Source organism: Megachile rotundata, chromosome 7, assembly GCF_050947335.1.
Source record: "Megachile rotundata isolate GNS110a chromosome 7, iyMegRotu1, whole genome shotgun sequence".
In the NCBI taxonomy this organism is placed as follows: domain Eukaryota; kingdom Metazoa; phylum Arthropoda; class Insecta; order Hymenoptera; family Megachilidae; genus Megachile; species Megachile rotundata.
In genome coordinates this window covers 2868909-2883140 of record NC_134989.1, presented here as the reverse complement: position 1 = coordinate 2883140, position 14232 = coordinate 2868909, and the positions used below count along the sequence as shown (strand labels likewise).

At 29.7% G+C, this 14232-nt stretch overlaps 1 protein-coding gene across 7 annotated transcripts in view; it reads left to right on the top strand.

Moving 5' to 3' along the window:
• Positions 1–14232, top strand: part of LOC100878472 (uncharacterized) — a 422291-nt gene that overhangs the window by 288215 nt on the left and 119844 nt on the right. Inside the window, exon 1 of one of the 7 annotated variants that reach the window (XM_076533670.1) lies at positions 6217–6367. The exons of the other annotated variants lie outside the window; for them this stretch is intronic. Within the exon in view, the coding sequence (XP_076389785.1) occupies positions 6316–6367 (52 nt within the window). The 5' untranslated portion in view covers positions 6217–6315. Of the gene's footprint in view, positions 1–6216; positions 6368–14232 lie in introns of those variants that run through there. 7 annotated transcript variants of the gene reach the window in all.

Here is a 14232-nt window from a genome sequence, read left to right as displayed (position 1 = left end):
GAATTGAAGCTATAAATTCTAAATCTAAATGAATAATGGAAAATACATAAACTAGCCCATACAATGATTCTTTATCTTGACGAAAAGTAAGATATATTTTGACAAAAACTTCTTAATAATTTTCGTAATTTAAAATAAGAAATTTACAGTCTGCTATTTTCGTATTAATAAAAGTAACGTGAAATGCATAATCACCGTTCAAACGATATTATATGTATAGCAATAATCTTTATGACGTTGTTAACGTTTTGGTTACAATACAGAGTATAGTGAGCTTTTTTAAAGAAAGTGGTGGTGTAGCCAGTGCCGTCATTGGGATTTTATTAGCAGGAATTTTAAAACACGAATGGTGGATTAGTTGATCATAGAATGGTTAATAAGAATCGTACTGTATTTTCAAGAATTGAGTAACAAACTTCACTGCGGTTTACAAAACCTAGGAACAAAAGATGAATACAACGAAATGAAGAACACACACTGTACAGGGTGTCCGCGGCAAAGTGTTACACCTTAATATCTCATGAACTATTGATGTCACGAAAAAGTGCTTATATGAAAATTGCAGGGTAAAAGAGGCCCTATGTTTTGGCAGAAGCAAAATTTTTTTATTGTTATTAATGTAAAAGATATGATGGTGAAGTTTCGTTTTTTTAAATGGAACTATAATTTTTTTCTCGATCAGGCGATAGTGCTTTTCAAGACGAATTCATCAAGGTTTTATGTACTTACCCGATTTTTATTAGTTTTCGAGATATAACGCTTAGAAATTTACTGATTTTCAGCAGTGACATCTCGGTTTGACGAGTAAGTCATAAAAACGTTCTTATTGTGACGGTAAGTGCCGCTGGTTTGACTCTGCCTGCCGAAACAGATAGGCGGGGTGTATGGTGAAAATGGCAGGTCCGAAGAGTAAGAAACGTGAAAAGTATTGTCCATTACGGTTTAAGTTTTCCGTATCGAAGATGATATTAATTGTAATTTGGAAGGTTGGGACATTTATTTAAATGTTTCAGTACAAGGTAGGTATAAAGACAATTTAACAAAAAATAATATGCAAAAAATTTATTCCACGTGCTTTCCGATATTTGAAATACAAGTTTGTATACGTTTTACAAATTCGTTCTCGACGTTTTCCATAATTTCGCACGGGATATTTACGCATGCATTGTGTATTCTATTTTTCAAGTCAGTTATATTGTTAAATTGTCTTTATACCTACCTTGTACTGAAACATTTAAATAAATGTCCCAACCTTCCAAATTACAATTAATATCATCTTCGATACGGAAAACTTAAACCGTAATGGACAATACTTTTCACGTTTCTTACTCTTCGGACCTGCCATTTTCACCATACACCCCGCCTATCTGTTTCGGCAGGCAGAGTCAAACCAGCGGCACTTACCGTCACAATAAGAACGTTTTTATGACTTACTCGTCAAACCGAGATGTCACTGCTGAAAATCAGTAAATTTCTAAGCGTTATATCTCGAAAACTAATAAAAATCGGGTAAGTACATAAAACCTTGATGAATTCGTCTTGAAAAGCACTATCGCCTGATCGAGAAAAAAATTATAGTTCCATTTAAAAAAACGAAACTTCACCATCATATCTTTTACATTAATAACAATAAAAAAATTTTGCTTCTGCCAAAACATAGGGCCTCTTTTACCCTGCAATTTCCATATAAGCACTTTTTCGTGACATCAATAGTTCATGAGATATTAAGGTGTAACACTTTGCCGCGGACACCCTGTATAGTTGAACATTATATGCGTGTTTTTTAAGTATTATATAACAGACTTTTATTTGTGGGATCAAGTCTCCTATGTTAAAACTACAAAATATTGAGTAGGGTTTAATTGTAACATAATTTGAGTTAAGAAATCACAAAAGAATAAACAAAGTTATCATAATATATATTATCACTTCATACAGCATTTTGTATATATTTACTACAATTACATAAATTTACATGGAACTTAATAAGTTAATAAGATAAATATACAGAAAATGAATGATTAAGACAAATTTTATATTAAGATCGAATTTTGTGAAAAACTGAATGATAAATAATTTGTCTGGAAAAGTTATGGATTTGGATGTCCTAACCGTTCTGCGATATCAAAACGGTGTCATTATTTCGAATGAAGCAAAAAGGTATCTATGATACACTCAGAAGACTTCTTACACTAAGTAATCTAAAGTCATTTGATCAAATTTCCACCGAATCCGAAAGTAATTAAAAAACCGTTGCATTCAGAATGTTAATATAAAATGGATACTGAAGATATGGACTGAATTTTAAAAATCAACTCTTTGTCAAAATGCAAAGATGTTTTGAAATCGGTATAAGAACATTTAGAGCTGTTTGGTTCATTATCTGATTACCGTGGTACAGATTTTATATGAACCAAATTACACTAAAAACAGGTAGTAAATGGTAATTTCCTAAAAATTATTAGAAATAGCGTAGGAAAAAATATCTAGAAGGAAAGATACAATGATATATTTCATACGATTGTTTAGTTAACATTGGGATGATTACACAGAAGAAATTCAAAGAAAATCAATAAAATATGTTAAAGCATCCTTCATATTCAGCAGATGAGTCTTTTTCTGATTATGGCATTTTTAGAAATGTGAGAAATGAACAATTTCGACACAAACTCTAACGATTAATTTTTGCGTAGTTTTTAAATGTTTAACAATGAAACTATCAATCAGTCGAATTGATTGGTTTCAGGTTTTACAACTTATTTGTATTCATAATTTGTCAAAATGTCTCTCATATTTTATTAAGCTAATGAATGGTTGTTAGTATCAGTCTATGTTTTAGTATTAATTTATCTATTTCTCCACTTTACCATCAAGCTAAAAGTAAGTGTGCATTTAATGCCGATTGTTTTAGTACTAATGGTCGAGTTAATCTTATAACTAAATCTATTATTACATTCAATAACAGTTAATAAAAAGAGGGTAAAGCAAGAGAAGTTTATTGATTAATTTTGCATGCAAAACTTCTTAAACGACCTGTACTAGGGGTCGATCTACATGAAATAGTCTACATTCTACATTCTGGGGATGCCAAGCAGGTTTCTACCTAGTCACTCCAGTAAATATGGAAGGAACCGACTACGTTTCTGAATATTCAAGAATTGTGATGAATTATGACTTACTTACACAAAACGTTATAGTCTTTTGACACCAATTTAGAAGAATTGAGATAAAATTGCCTAATATGAATATATATCCTAATATCAGATCTCAACTTATCACTATTAAAGAGCTTGTAGAAATTGTAGGGTTACTGGTTTATTTCGTAATTAATCGTCAATGTTATAAAATATGTTACAGAAAGTTTTTGAAGTTGTTCGATTAAACCTTAACGATTTTAAGTGTATAATTAGTGTCATGAATACTGCTCTGTCGAGTTATGTAATTTGAAAAAAATATAAGATGAAAATGAATAATAAAAGTTTTTTATATAAAACTTGGCCGTTGAGAATATTGAATTCGAAAATTCATTCGTTTGTTAAAATTTGATTACAGCGAGAAAGGTGATAATTTTAACAGTTCATTAATTAATACAATAATTAATGAATGTTACAAATTAATACACGTAGTTATTAATGTTAATAAAGGTATTATTATTTCATTTGTTTGTTATAATGTATGTATTCATAATTTTTGCGAAATTCATTATGCTATTATAACATTGATACGTATAATATCAACAACGTTATGATAAATCATAACTGGTTATACATTTTAACGATGTCTGTAATGACAATTATTAATGTATAACATTCGTTATCTGGTAAATTAACCAAGAATTTGAAATTATGATCTGTCTTACAATTAGTATGAACAAATTTTCTTACAAATATGTAGGATTTTTTCCACGAGGTATCACGGTTTTTTCCATAGAATGACCGTTAATATGGGTTTTTTCCATCAACGCGATCGTCTTTTGTTTAGCAGTGCCGTTCGAAGTATTGGGTCTTTTTTGTGTGTATTCCTAAATATATATTGTTAATCTCTTTTTGTTAAAACATACCCGTGTTTTTTCTCCTATCCTACAAATATTTTGACGAATTTTTCAATTTCATTTTCTTGAAAACCAAATCTTATTGAAAATAATTTTGTTGTATATTTTTGACTTATTTTTTCATGTAGGATTAAACCTCATCCACTTGTTTCACAAATTATAATACATACTACTCTTGTCCATACTAACTTTTAATATTACACTTGTTAATACATTAGAATTTCAGGTTTATTAGTGGTACATTAATAAATAATGAAGATTTAATTTAAATATACTTATTGTTAGTAATTATAATTGTACTTGATGAATGTTGTTTTCCAATACGGGATCGCTAAAAATTGTTATTGTGAGTCGGATCTTGATGAACAATGAATTAATTCTGAAACTTATTTTCCCTGTATTTTTTAAATCATTGTTGATGGACTCACACAAATTACGATGGTAAAGAAATGCATCACATACGTCCAATTTATGAAAAAAGTATAAAAGAACTAAATTTTAGAAATATAGAAATTGCTTCTTATATTCGAAACTTATTTTTGTGCTTATATGATTTTCGTTTTTATTTCATCATAAAAAAACCAAATTTGTTTATACTCTTTAGTAGGTTGCAAAAGCATACATATTTTATTCTTAAACGGTTTGTGCAATTTTCATGAAAGTGCTCCTAATTAATAATTTCTTTCTAATGAGTTGCATGTTACATGATTTTACCCTAATAGAATTTGTAAGTGTTAAATTTTATTCAAGTTAATACACAGTTGAACAATATGGATACATAATAAAATTTCATGCAGCAAAGCCTACCATGTTTCGTTCTGTATATATTCTACTATTGTATATAGTATTAGTATATTAATCATGTAATCAAGAATATCGATTACCGCTACTAATACATTTCAGTGCTATTAACAATTATATTTGTCCACTTACAGTGCCCGTAGGATACGATTTGCAACGTATGTTTTCAGCTGAGGTTAATTAATATGGCGGATAATAATTAATTTTAACAGTATACATATATGATCTTGTCAAATGTACAATTCACTTAATATTGATCTATAGATTCTCTCACTAAGTGCTTCTGTACATGTTAGGAAGTATTTAAAATATTTATCATAAAAATGATTATTAGTTACCTAAATAATATTATGTGGAATATTAAAGAATATTTATTTACATAGAATATTGTGTAGAATGTTACATGTCTCTCAGCTCTTTTCCCTGAATTACTAAACATTTACGTTTAGTGCTTCATTTCGTAGAAACCAATTTTTACCACACACAGTGCAAAATTAAATTAAATACCATACATAAGAAAAAAGTCACATAAGAATAAAAGATACATAAAATCACATAAATCACATAAGACGTAAGATTATATAAAAGATACATAAGAATAAAATAATAAGCAGACATACAGAAAAATATTGTGTTTTGTACAATAAGTTATTTTTCACTGGTATAATTTATTTTTCAAATACTTCGAACAATCCTAAATTCATTCTTCTTAGAAACAAACATGCATATTTTTAATTATTGCTTCAAAAGAAATCAAACCGGTTTTGTCGTAATTATTTGAACACTCTGTATAGACGCGAAGATAATACGTTAAGCTATGTATACAGAGACACTGAAATTGATGAGTATAGTACCAGTATTAGTACAGATTCTGGAAGCAATCTTGATGTTGCTTTTCGATAGGCTTGTAAGATTGTTTACTGTTTCAATGCACACAAAAGATTAATATATTCTTCTTCATATATCATGAAATATTTAAAATTTCTTAAAAAACTAAATAAACTTTTCAATTACATTTTAAACTTAAAAAAAATCTATATTTAACCTATTTATTTAACCTATTTTAGATTAGAATTTTAGATTAAAAATTTATATTTATTTTATTGATTTTTAAATTTCAATAATATTGCATCTAACATAAAGCAAAGGATTTCTTACCTATAAAATTGACGTGTTTAAAACAAAAATGGAATTATCTGAAAAAAAATGAGGAAAAATGGTACTCTTTTGTTTCAAATTAGAAAAGTGGAACGTTTTCTTTGAAAGAAACGCGTTTTAAATTAATTTCTTTCCGATGCACGTGTTTCACTGTCCGAATAGTCTTGACGCTTTAATCTCGGTGGTAGAATTTAACGAGCCGCAGAACACTTCGCTAACATTGAAAGGCAGTTGACGACGTGTGTTTGCTTTCCTTCGTTTGAAAGGATCGTACATTTTGGTGCTCTTTTGTAACCGCTGTGCTGATGCATGTGGAAACTCCACGGAACCTTTTTTCCCATGGAAAAAAAGCATTAGGTACGTTTGATTTCAACGTGGATTTATGTGAACGATGCAAAATAATTGCGTAAACCTCGAGTACGTGGTTTTTAACTGCCTTCAAGCTTTCACTCGTATGTTTTGACATACACCGCTAGTAAAAATCATAAATCCATTTCGTTTTAAGCTAGTTCGCTATTGTGGATAATACAATTGCTTTTTCTTTGTTACGATATCATGCAAGGATGCAAGAAATACAATAGTGTGAACTTTTCGTAACTTTTATATACGCAATCAATTATTGTTTTCTTCTATGAAAAATATAATTTGTAAGTTGGACGCAGTTATAAACTTAACGAGAACGCAAGCTACTTTAATTGTGTATCAGTAACACTACTTCGACAAAACGAACGAACAACTAATTTAAGAGGTATATATTGAACTTTATTTAAAAAGGAATATTTAGTTGTAGTACTTTAAAAATGATACAACGTAGTTATGGACTTCTTAAGATTGTTGAACTTTATTTGTTGAGAGCTGATGAGAGAATCCGCTCTATCATAAAAGAATATTTTCCATGAAAAATAAAAATGAAATGCGGAATCGGCATGTTTGTGGGAGCAGACAAGTGACTTGTCAAAATTAACTGTTACATCGGTTGAAAAATTATTAAGAGAAGGGAACTTCAACCTGAAGTAACGACTATGGCGTCGGTCGTCATCTAACGATTCGAGTGTAATAAACCATAAAGTATGTTAGGTCTTGACAAAATATGTGAAAAATAGAAAAATTTGGAATTACAAATTGCCCATAATAAGCCGCTGTAAAAGATAAGGTCGTTTACTCAAGAACATTCCAAAAAATAAAAATATTGTCTTATTTTAAGAGTGAACCTCAACATTTACAAGGACAAGTATTCATTTGCTAATTGCAACATTAATAACACTGTTCAAAAAATTTAAATTTTTTTTATGTTTTCCAATACCCATTGGGTGATCCTTGTAGAGTTTCTCGTCCTGAACAAGAATCCGAAAACCGAATTGCTCTATCACCCTCAGTTTTTGAAAAACACGAGCTTTTGTAAAAACACGTGTTTTGGGTAGAAAATGCGATATTGCAAGAAAACTAAAAAAGCTAGGACATTCAAATTAATTTTGGAAGATAGAGGAGAGTGTCCCGAATAAATTGGTATATATAATTGTTATATTGCATAATTCTAAATAGGTGTAAATATTGATGAAAGTTTAAAAAACGGCCGTTGTACGCATTTCCTATGTATTATTTTTGCATTTTTAGAAAAAGTTATTTATGTAGCGCGAATATGCTATACAGTATCGAATTGTATAGACATTTCTGATGAAGAAACTATATGGGGTAAATGTTGTAGCTGTATGCAATTCCAGAAAATCGAAAAAATATCTGCCGGGAGCACGTGTGCGGTGTTTTGCCGCCAGGCGGCCATAGCTCGCTCTCCTCGCCAAGTCAGTGCCGTGGCTACGCTCAATCAGCATCAATAATGGGGCTTAATATACATCCACTTTTTATATTTACAGTGTTTAATTTTTTTTTAGTATTATTATTTCATTATTATTATTATTCATATTTTGTTATTATTCGTTATTATTTTTAGCTACTAACGATACAATTATACAATATTATAACTCAAAATTTAAGAATCAAATGATAGAAGACAGTTTTGAAATCTGTTTATAATATAGAAAAAATAAAATGTATACAATAGAAAGTTTTTCTATATTATAAACAGATTTCAAAACTTACTTCAATCATTTGATTCTTAAATTTTGAGTTATAAGCAAAGTACCATGTTTTACTAATAACGTGACGAGCTATGTCAATTTTTTTATATTTACATTATTTTTTGAAAAGTGGAGGTGAAAATTCTGTTTTTTAAATTCAGTGGTGTAAGCTAAATATACTAATGTTCAAACACATCCCGGTACGTAATAATTGAGTTGAGAATTTTCTGAATAATGACATTTCTGCTGTTTCAAACGTTTAAAGTAATTAAAATACAAATTTATATTATTAACATCTGTTGTTTTAAAGCAAGTATGTTTTGCATTTTGTGTATGTATGATAAGAATAATTATAAAAATATAATACTGCTAATTTTTAAAGTTGGCATAACATTAACATAATCTCAAATATTTAAATATGTTTTCAGTTATTTTTCTTACATTATGTTTAGAAATACAGTAATCCTGTTAACCGAAATTTTTTTTGTTTCGACCGCCCATGCTCATACCCCCCTTGCCGAAGCATCGAACACAATATAAATACTGCTCAGCTAACCGTGTTGTATTATTGCCAGTATCGCCTATTGCTAACGCCAAATCGTAACCGTCAACCTACCGAAACGTTTTTTTTTGTAATGATCTGCGTCCAGTTCTCGCGTTATCAAAGTTATTGTCCGAATTAATCGTCAGTTTTTTGTCATTATTTGCGGCCAATTCAACCAAATCCATCTCCAATTCAGCCAGCGCAGCGTCCGAAACACATTATAATGTCGTATAAGATCTGTAGAATTTCCGAAGGAAAAGACTGCAGACAAAGAAATGTTTGTATAGCAGTGAGTTTTTAAAACAGGTACTTACACGTTTCCAATTAAAAGTTTTGTATGCCAAAATTGATTCAGAAGAATAATACCAATTGTAATTAAATGAATTTGTTATAAGTAAAATGCTTTCATTTCGCAAAATACCATCTTAATTCTATTTTATAATGTGTTGTCATCCTTTTGATAACTAAAATAAATATTTCTTCATTATGAATGTAACTGTTTTTTTTTTATTTAAAAATTCATACGCTTTTCACTTTTGTATTTTAAAACGATTCTTCTTTTAGGAATCGATGTAAAGACCGAAATAAATAGAAATCGAATGTAATATGATTTGTTACATAGAGTAAAACATTACAGCAAAATGTATTGTATATCTTATATTGTAATATAAAACAGCTTCTTTCCCTATGTTTACTCTATTAACACTAACGAGGAAACATATCGAACCGCGACACACCGATTTTAATGAAACTTATGTGAAAGATAGTTCTCAAGAAAATATTTGACACGTATTTTTTTTTATCGGCCATCGTTCACATTGAAGAGGTGAAAATAGCCCTCGAAGTTGGGGGTTGGAATCATATTTTTGGGAATATCTCCGGAATTAAAGAAGATTATTGGATTCTTTTTTTTGTAAATTGTTGGTATTTAAATAGGAAATTTTTGTGCGTAAAAATATTTCAATAAACTTTATTTGTTTAAATAATATTTTGAAAATTTATAATTTTTGATTAAATTTTTGCACTAAATGTTGATCTATTTTTTTGCAACTTCGTGTACGTAAACTATGGACAAAAATAGAGGGTACGTGTTTTTGGAATTTGTTGTTTGTTGCAATGTTTATTAGATATATAATTTAAAATCACCTCCTGTGAAGAGGAGCAATCAGCATTTTTATTAAAAATATCATTATTTTTACAATCTTTTACAATATTCTGGATAATAATTGAGAAGTCAATTAACGGCATATGAACAGGTATAAAATGTCTAAAATATTGTAAAATGTTGTAAAAATAATGATATATATATAATTGGAATAAAGAATTAAATATATGTATATAGAATATGCAAAAAAGTGGAAATTTTGAGATTTTCAACCCCAAGTTCACCTAGCAGCCACGACTTATTGTAGGCAGTTGGCATCCCGCGGCGTGGCCTCGCACGAAGTTTGAACGCTCCTCTCTTCGATCTCAATCGAAAAAACCGCCCTTTTGGGAGGGGCGGAAAATTAGGGAAGGGGTCGGGGGTGTCGCATGCGGTTGAGCCGGGCATTTTCGGAAAGGCCGCAACCTAAAGAACTTCATTCTGTAAAAAAATTTCGGATTTTTTCTTTTTTTCTGTCGAATTTAGAGCCTTTTTTTTCGATTTTTCGATCCTCTAGCATTCAAGGGGTTGCCAATACCGCAAGGGGGTGGCGGCAACAATGGCACTCCTGGAGCATTGAGATAACCCATGGGCCCAACTATCCTTAAAATTTCAAAGTCCTACCTCCAACAGAAGGTAAAGAAAGAAACGGCTAAAGGAAGTGGTGCGTTAATTTTGGCCAGCAGTGTAGTATGTAGTCATGGCACAAAATTCTGCCACATCTCCATGACGGATATAGTCGTCAAACACACTTAACTGGTTAAAAGCATCCGCAGAAGAAAAACTGTCACTTCTTACACCCTTTTCTGAGTACCTGAATAAGTAAAATTCAAAATATTTTACAGTACTATTTTACAAATCTCAACGATGTTTTGAACCCGCAGTTTAATATTAAACTAGTGTTCATTACATTTAGATATATCACTTAAAAGAAAACTCTTAATTTTAATTCTTAACATGTTAATAACTGAAAAAGCATAGTACTCGATGCTAGACCATCTATTTTAATAACAAAAACGGTGTAAAACGATATCGAACGGAGTCAAACTCAATTTATTTTAGCTGCCAAAAGCTTTTATGCGAACTGAAGCATGTTTGGAAGCTATAAAACAACATTTCAGATAAAAATTCTGGAATTGATTATTTAAATTGACAGAAGCTCAAGCGATGACAGTTATGCATGTACATATTTGTTGGGATGTTAACAAGAGTAGAAACAGTTCTTCAGGCAGTAAAAAATCTATAAAACGGCTCTACTTCTTCTTTCAGGCCAGAGGATTGAATTTTAAATGAGAATGCATTTTATCGATCGCATATTTTGCTTCAGAAAATTTTACTTACATAAAGTCAGTGTTAAAACGGCCATATATTTCCGTCCCTTTCAGGGATTACACTTAAAAAAAAATTATTGGGATCTTTTCTTGTTACCTATTTTAAGTTATGAACGCAATTATCTTCTAAATATCCGTTGCTGAAACAAATGATTCAAATAAATCTTAGTGTCGTGTGGAAGACATTGTAGATAAAATTATGATCCAATTTTCATTCAGTGAAAGTCCATACCTCCAAAATTTCAAACTTTTATCTGTGAACTGAAATTGTTTTTTGTTTTCACGCAAATATGTATTTATATAAATCCTGTTTTGGCAAATATTTCTTTCCGTTCATTTATGAAAGGTCGGTGTTACATCATTGATAAAATACCATAACAGTATTAAAATAGGTAAGTGGTAAAAGTCGTCAAGTAAAAATGCAATAAAACTGTGATGGCCTCCCATGAAACACTTTGCGATCCACACATTGAGGATCACTAAGTAAGTTAGGGAATGAGAATAAATGTGATTAAAATGGGAAAGTAAAAGATCGAGAATTTTAACGTACTAGCTGTTCTTGCAACTTCGCCTGCATGTATGTTGGAATCGAATTCTAAATTCTAAGGAGAAGTCTTTGTAAGTTAATATCTTTAATGTTCATTCGGTTCAGCGACTTCCTGACTCAGGTTTTTAAACTCTTTAAGTTCTTCACTTTGCTAAGTTGTAAGTTTATCCCTTTTCTATTGGCATATTTTTCTGTGAAGACTACTAATTAAACTGAGCAAAGTTAGTTTTTTATATTACTTTCTCATGAACGATTTAAAATAAATTTCTAGTAAATTATAATAAATTGTAACAAATATGTGGACATTAAGCAACGGAATATACCGAATATTTTGAGACTAATCTATTTTGTTTAATCATAGTTACAATACATAAAAAGAAGAAAATATATAATTTGAATTGTTCACATTGTCATTATACATTTCAAATTTTAAATCATTATCACCACTCATTTTTTTAAGAAATCGCTCCTAAGTGCTACGATTTGTGTGAATGAGAATGTGTAATTATTCAATTTTAAAACAAAATTTTATTATTTTAAAATAAGATTATCCTAAAATGTTTTCACTCCTCGATAAATCAATATAACTGAAATGGATACGGAAAAGTAAAGAAAATTAAACAGTTCCTTCAAAGTAAGTTGTAAAATTTCACATATATACTCAGAAAGACATTTTAACATTTTGACTGCCATGTCACCCACATATGGATGACGCTTAATCTTCCATACGAATGTATCATCTATATTATAAGAATTTGTCCACTAACCTAATTGGAAATATTCGTATTAATTATTGGAAACTATGAATAATAAATATAACTAAATAATGTTGGAATATTTGGTAAGATTTGTTAGAAACGAAAATACTATCTAATATAATTTTCAACTGCTTCTGTGTGGTAGTCAACGTGTTAAGGAGTAATTAAAAACATGACCTCTCGATCATAAGACAACAAATGTACACGCAACACAAGATTTTGCATTGATCGCAAATGTTTAATATTTAATAAAGTTGATGTGTAAGCGTTCAGTATAAAGATATTTAATTTTTTGCAATATAACCTTATTTCTAAGAAATCATAATGTCATAATACTTGGTTCGCTACCTTCTTAAAAGAACACGATTATGAATAAAAATGAATCTTTGAAATTGACTCCATTTTTTAAGATTTACTTAATCATATTACTAGAACATTCATTTTTCTAGTAAACTTATAACACTTATTCCTAATTATTTTTGCTGTTGAACTTATAGAATAGTTAATATTTATGAAAGTTATAATCCAAATACTAATATTTTTTATTTGTACTCTAAAGGTTTTAAACTGTGATTATAAGTTTTAAATGATGATTATTATTTAAAAATTTTAAATGACGAAATTTAATAGCAGCGTATGCTATTGACACGAATTACAAAATATTTTAAAAGAATGATTTATGGTTTACGAATACTTAAAACGTAGTGTATTATAGAGCTATTTTAGCGAGTTATGAGAAATTAAAGTTAGCAGGATGGGGAAGTGTATGATTGAGAATTATAACTTGGTTTAAACTGCCGTATCTCGACAACAGAGCGTGTTATCGACATGAACCAGCAAACATTTTGAAATACCTTGTTGATGGCTTACAATGATTTGGAAAATAGTGTTACATTGAAGATACTGAAATCATTATAATGGGAAAATCATTTTATCAGTTATCGATTATCAATATTTTCGATAATTACATTAATTCAGAAATCTACAATTATTTAAATTTGATGATATACAAAAATTCCATAGTTCCATGTTTTACGTAGTTTAATTTATTTGCAATACAATGCTACAAAAGATACATACCAATATTACTGTAATATATGTACATAACTTTAATAAAATGACAAGATAATAGATGGCGAACTGTAACAATAAGTAATAACATCTAAACTTATGTGTTTAGATACATGTGTTATTAAACTTATGTGTTTCACAGACATACAGAAACAAATCACAATATTTTACGTTTAACAATAATTTACATTTATTTTGTTCATGCAAAAAACAGTCTCAAAGTGTTCATCATCATTTTTGGCAATACAGGATTGACATTGGTAGAAAATAAAATTTATTGCTTTCCGAATTCGTAAGTGATTGTAGCATTTCCGGGTGAAGTTCATGAACTTACCATTTGGATTGGTTAGGTATCAATCTCAGATAGTAAACATAGCTCATATGTAAGCAGAATAAACGTAAATAATGTTGCTCTGTATCACTATTGCAGTGGATTAACTGTGAGTTTGCACCAGATCTCCTTACTTTGTAATATTGTCATAACCCCTTAATAAAGTTCTAGAATACCGATGTTTATATGTATAACATTCCTTCGTTATTTTGACTCATAGACTATACTAACAACATTAAGCCATTAAAAACTTGGCATAATCGCCAAAACACTGGAAGATTCAGCACAAGGCTGGTGTACTCATTTTTGGCACATTGACACTGAATCCAATCTTCGTTGCTTGCCAAACGAACTAATCTGGCCCATCATTCTCAGCTTTAGCGTTCTTACGATTTTTAACTCATAATTCTAATTTCTTTTA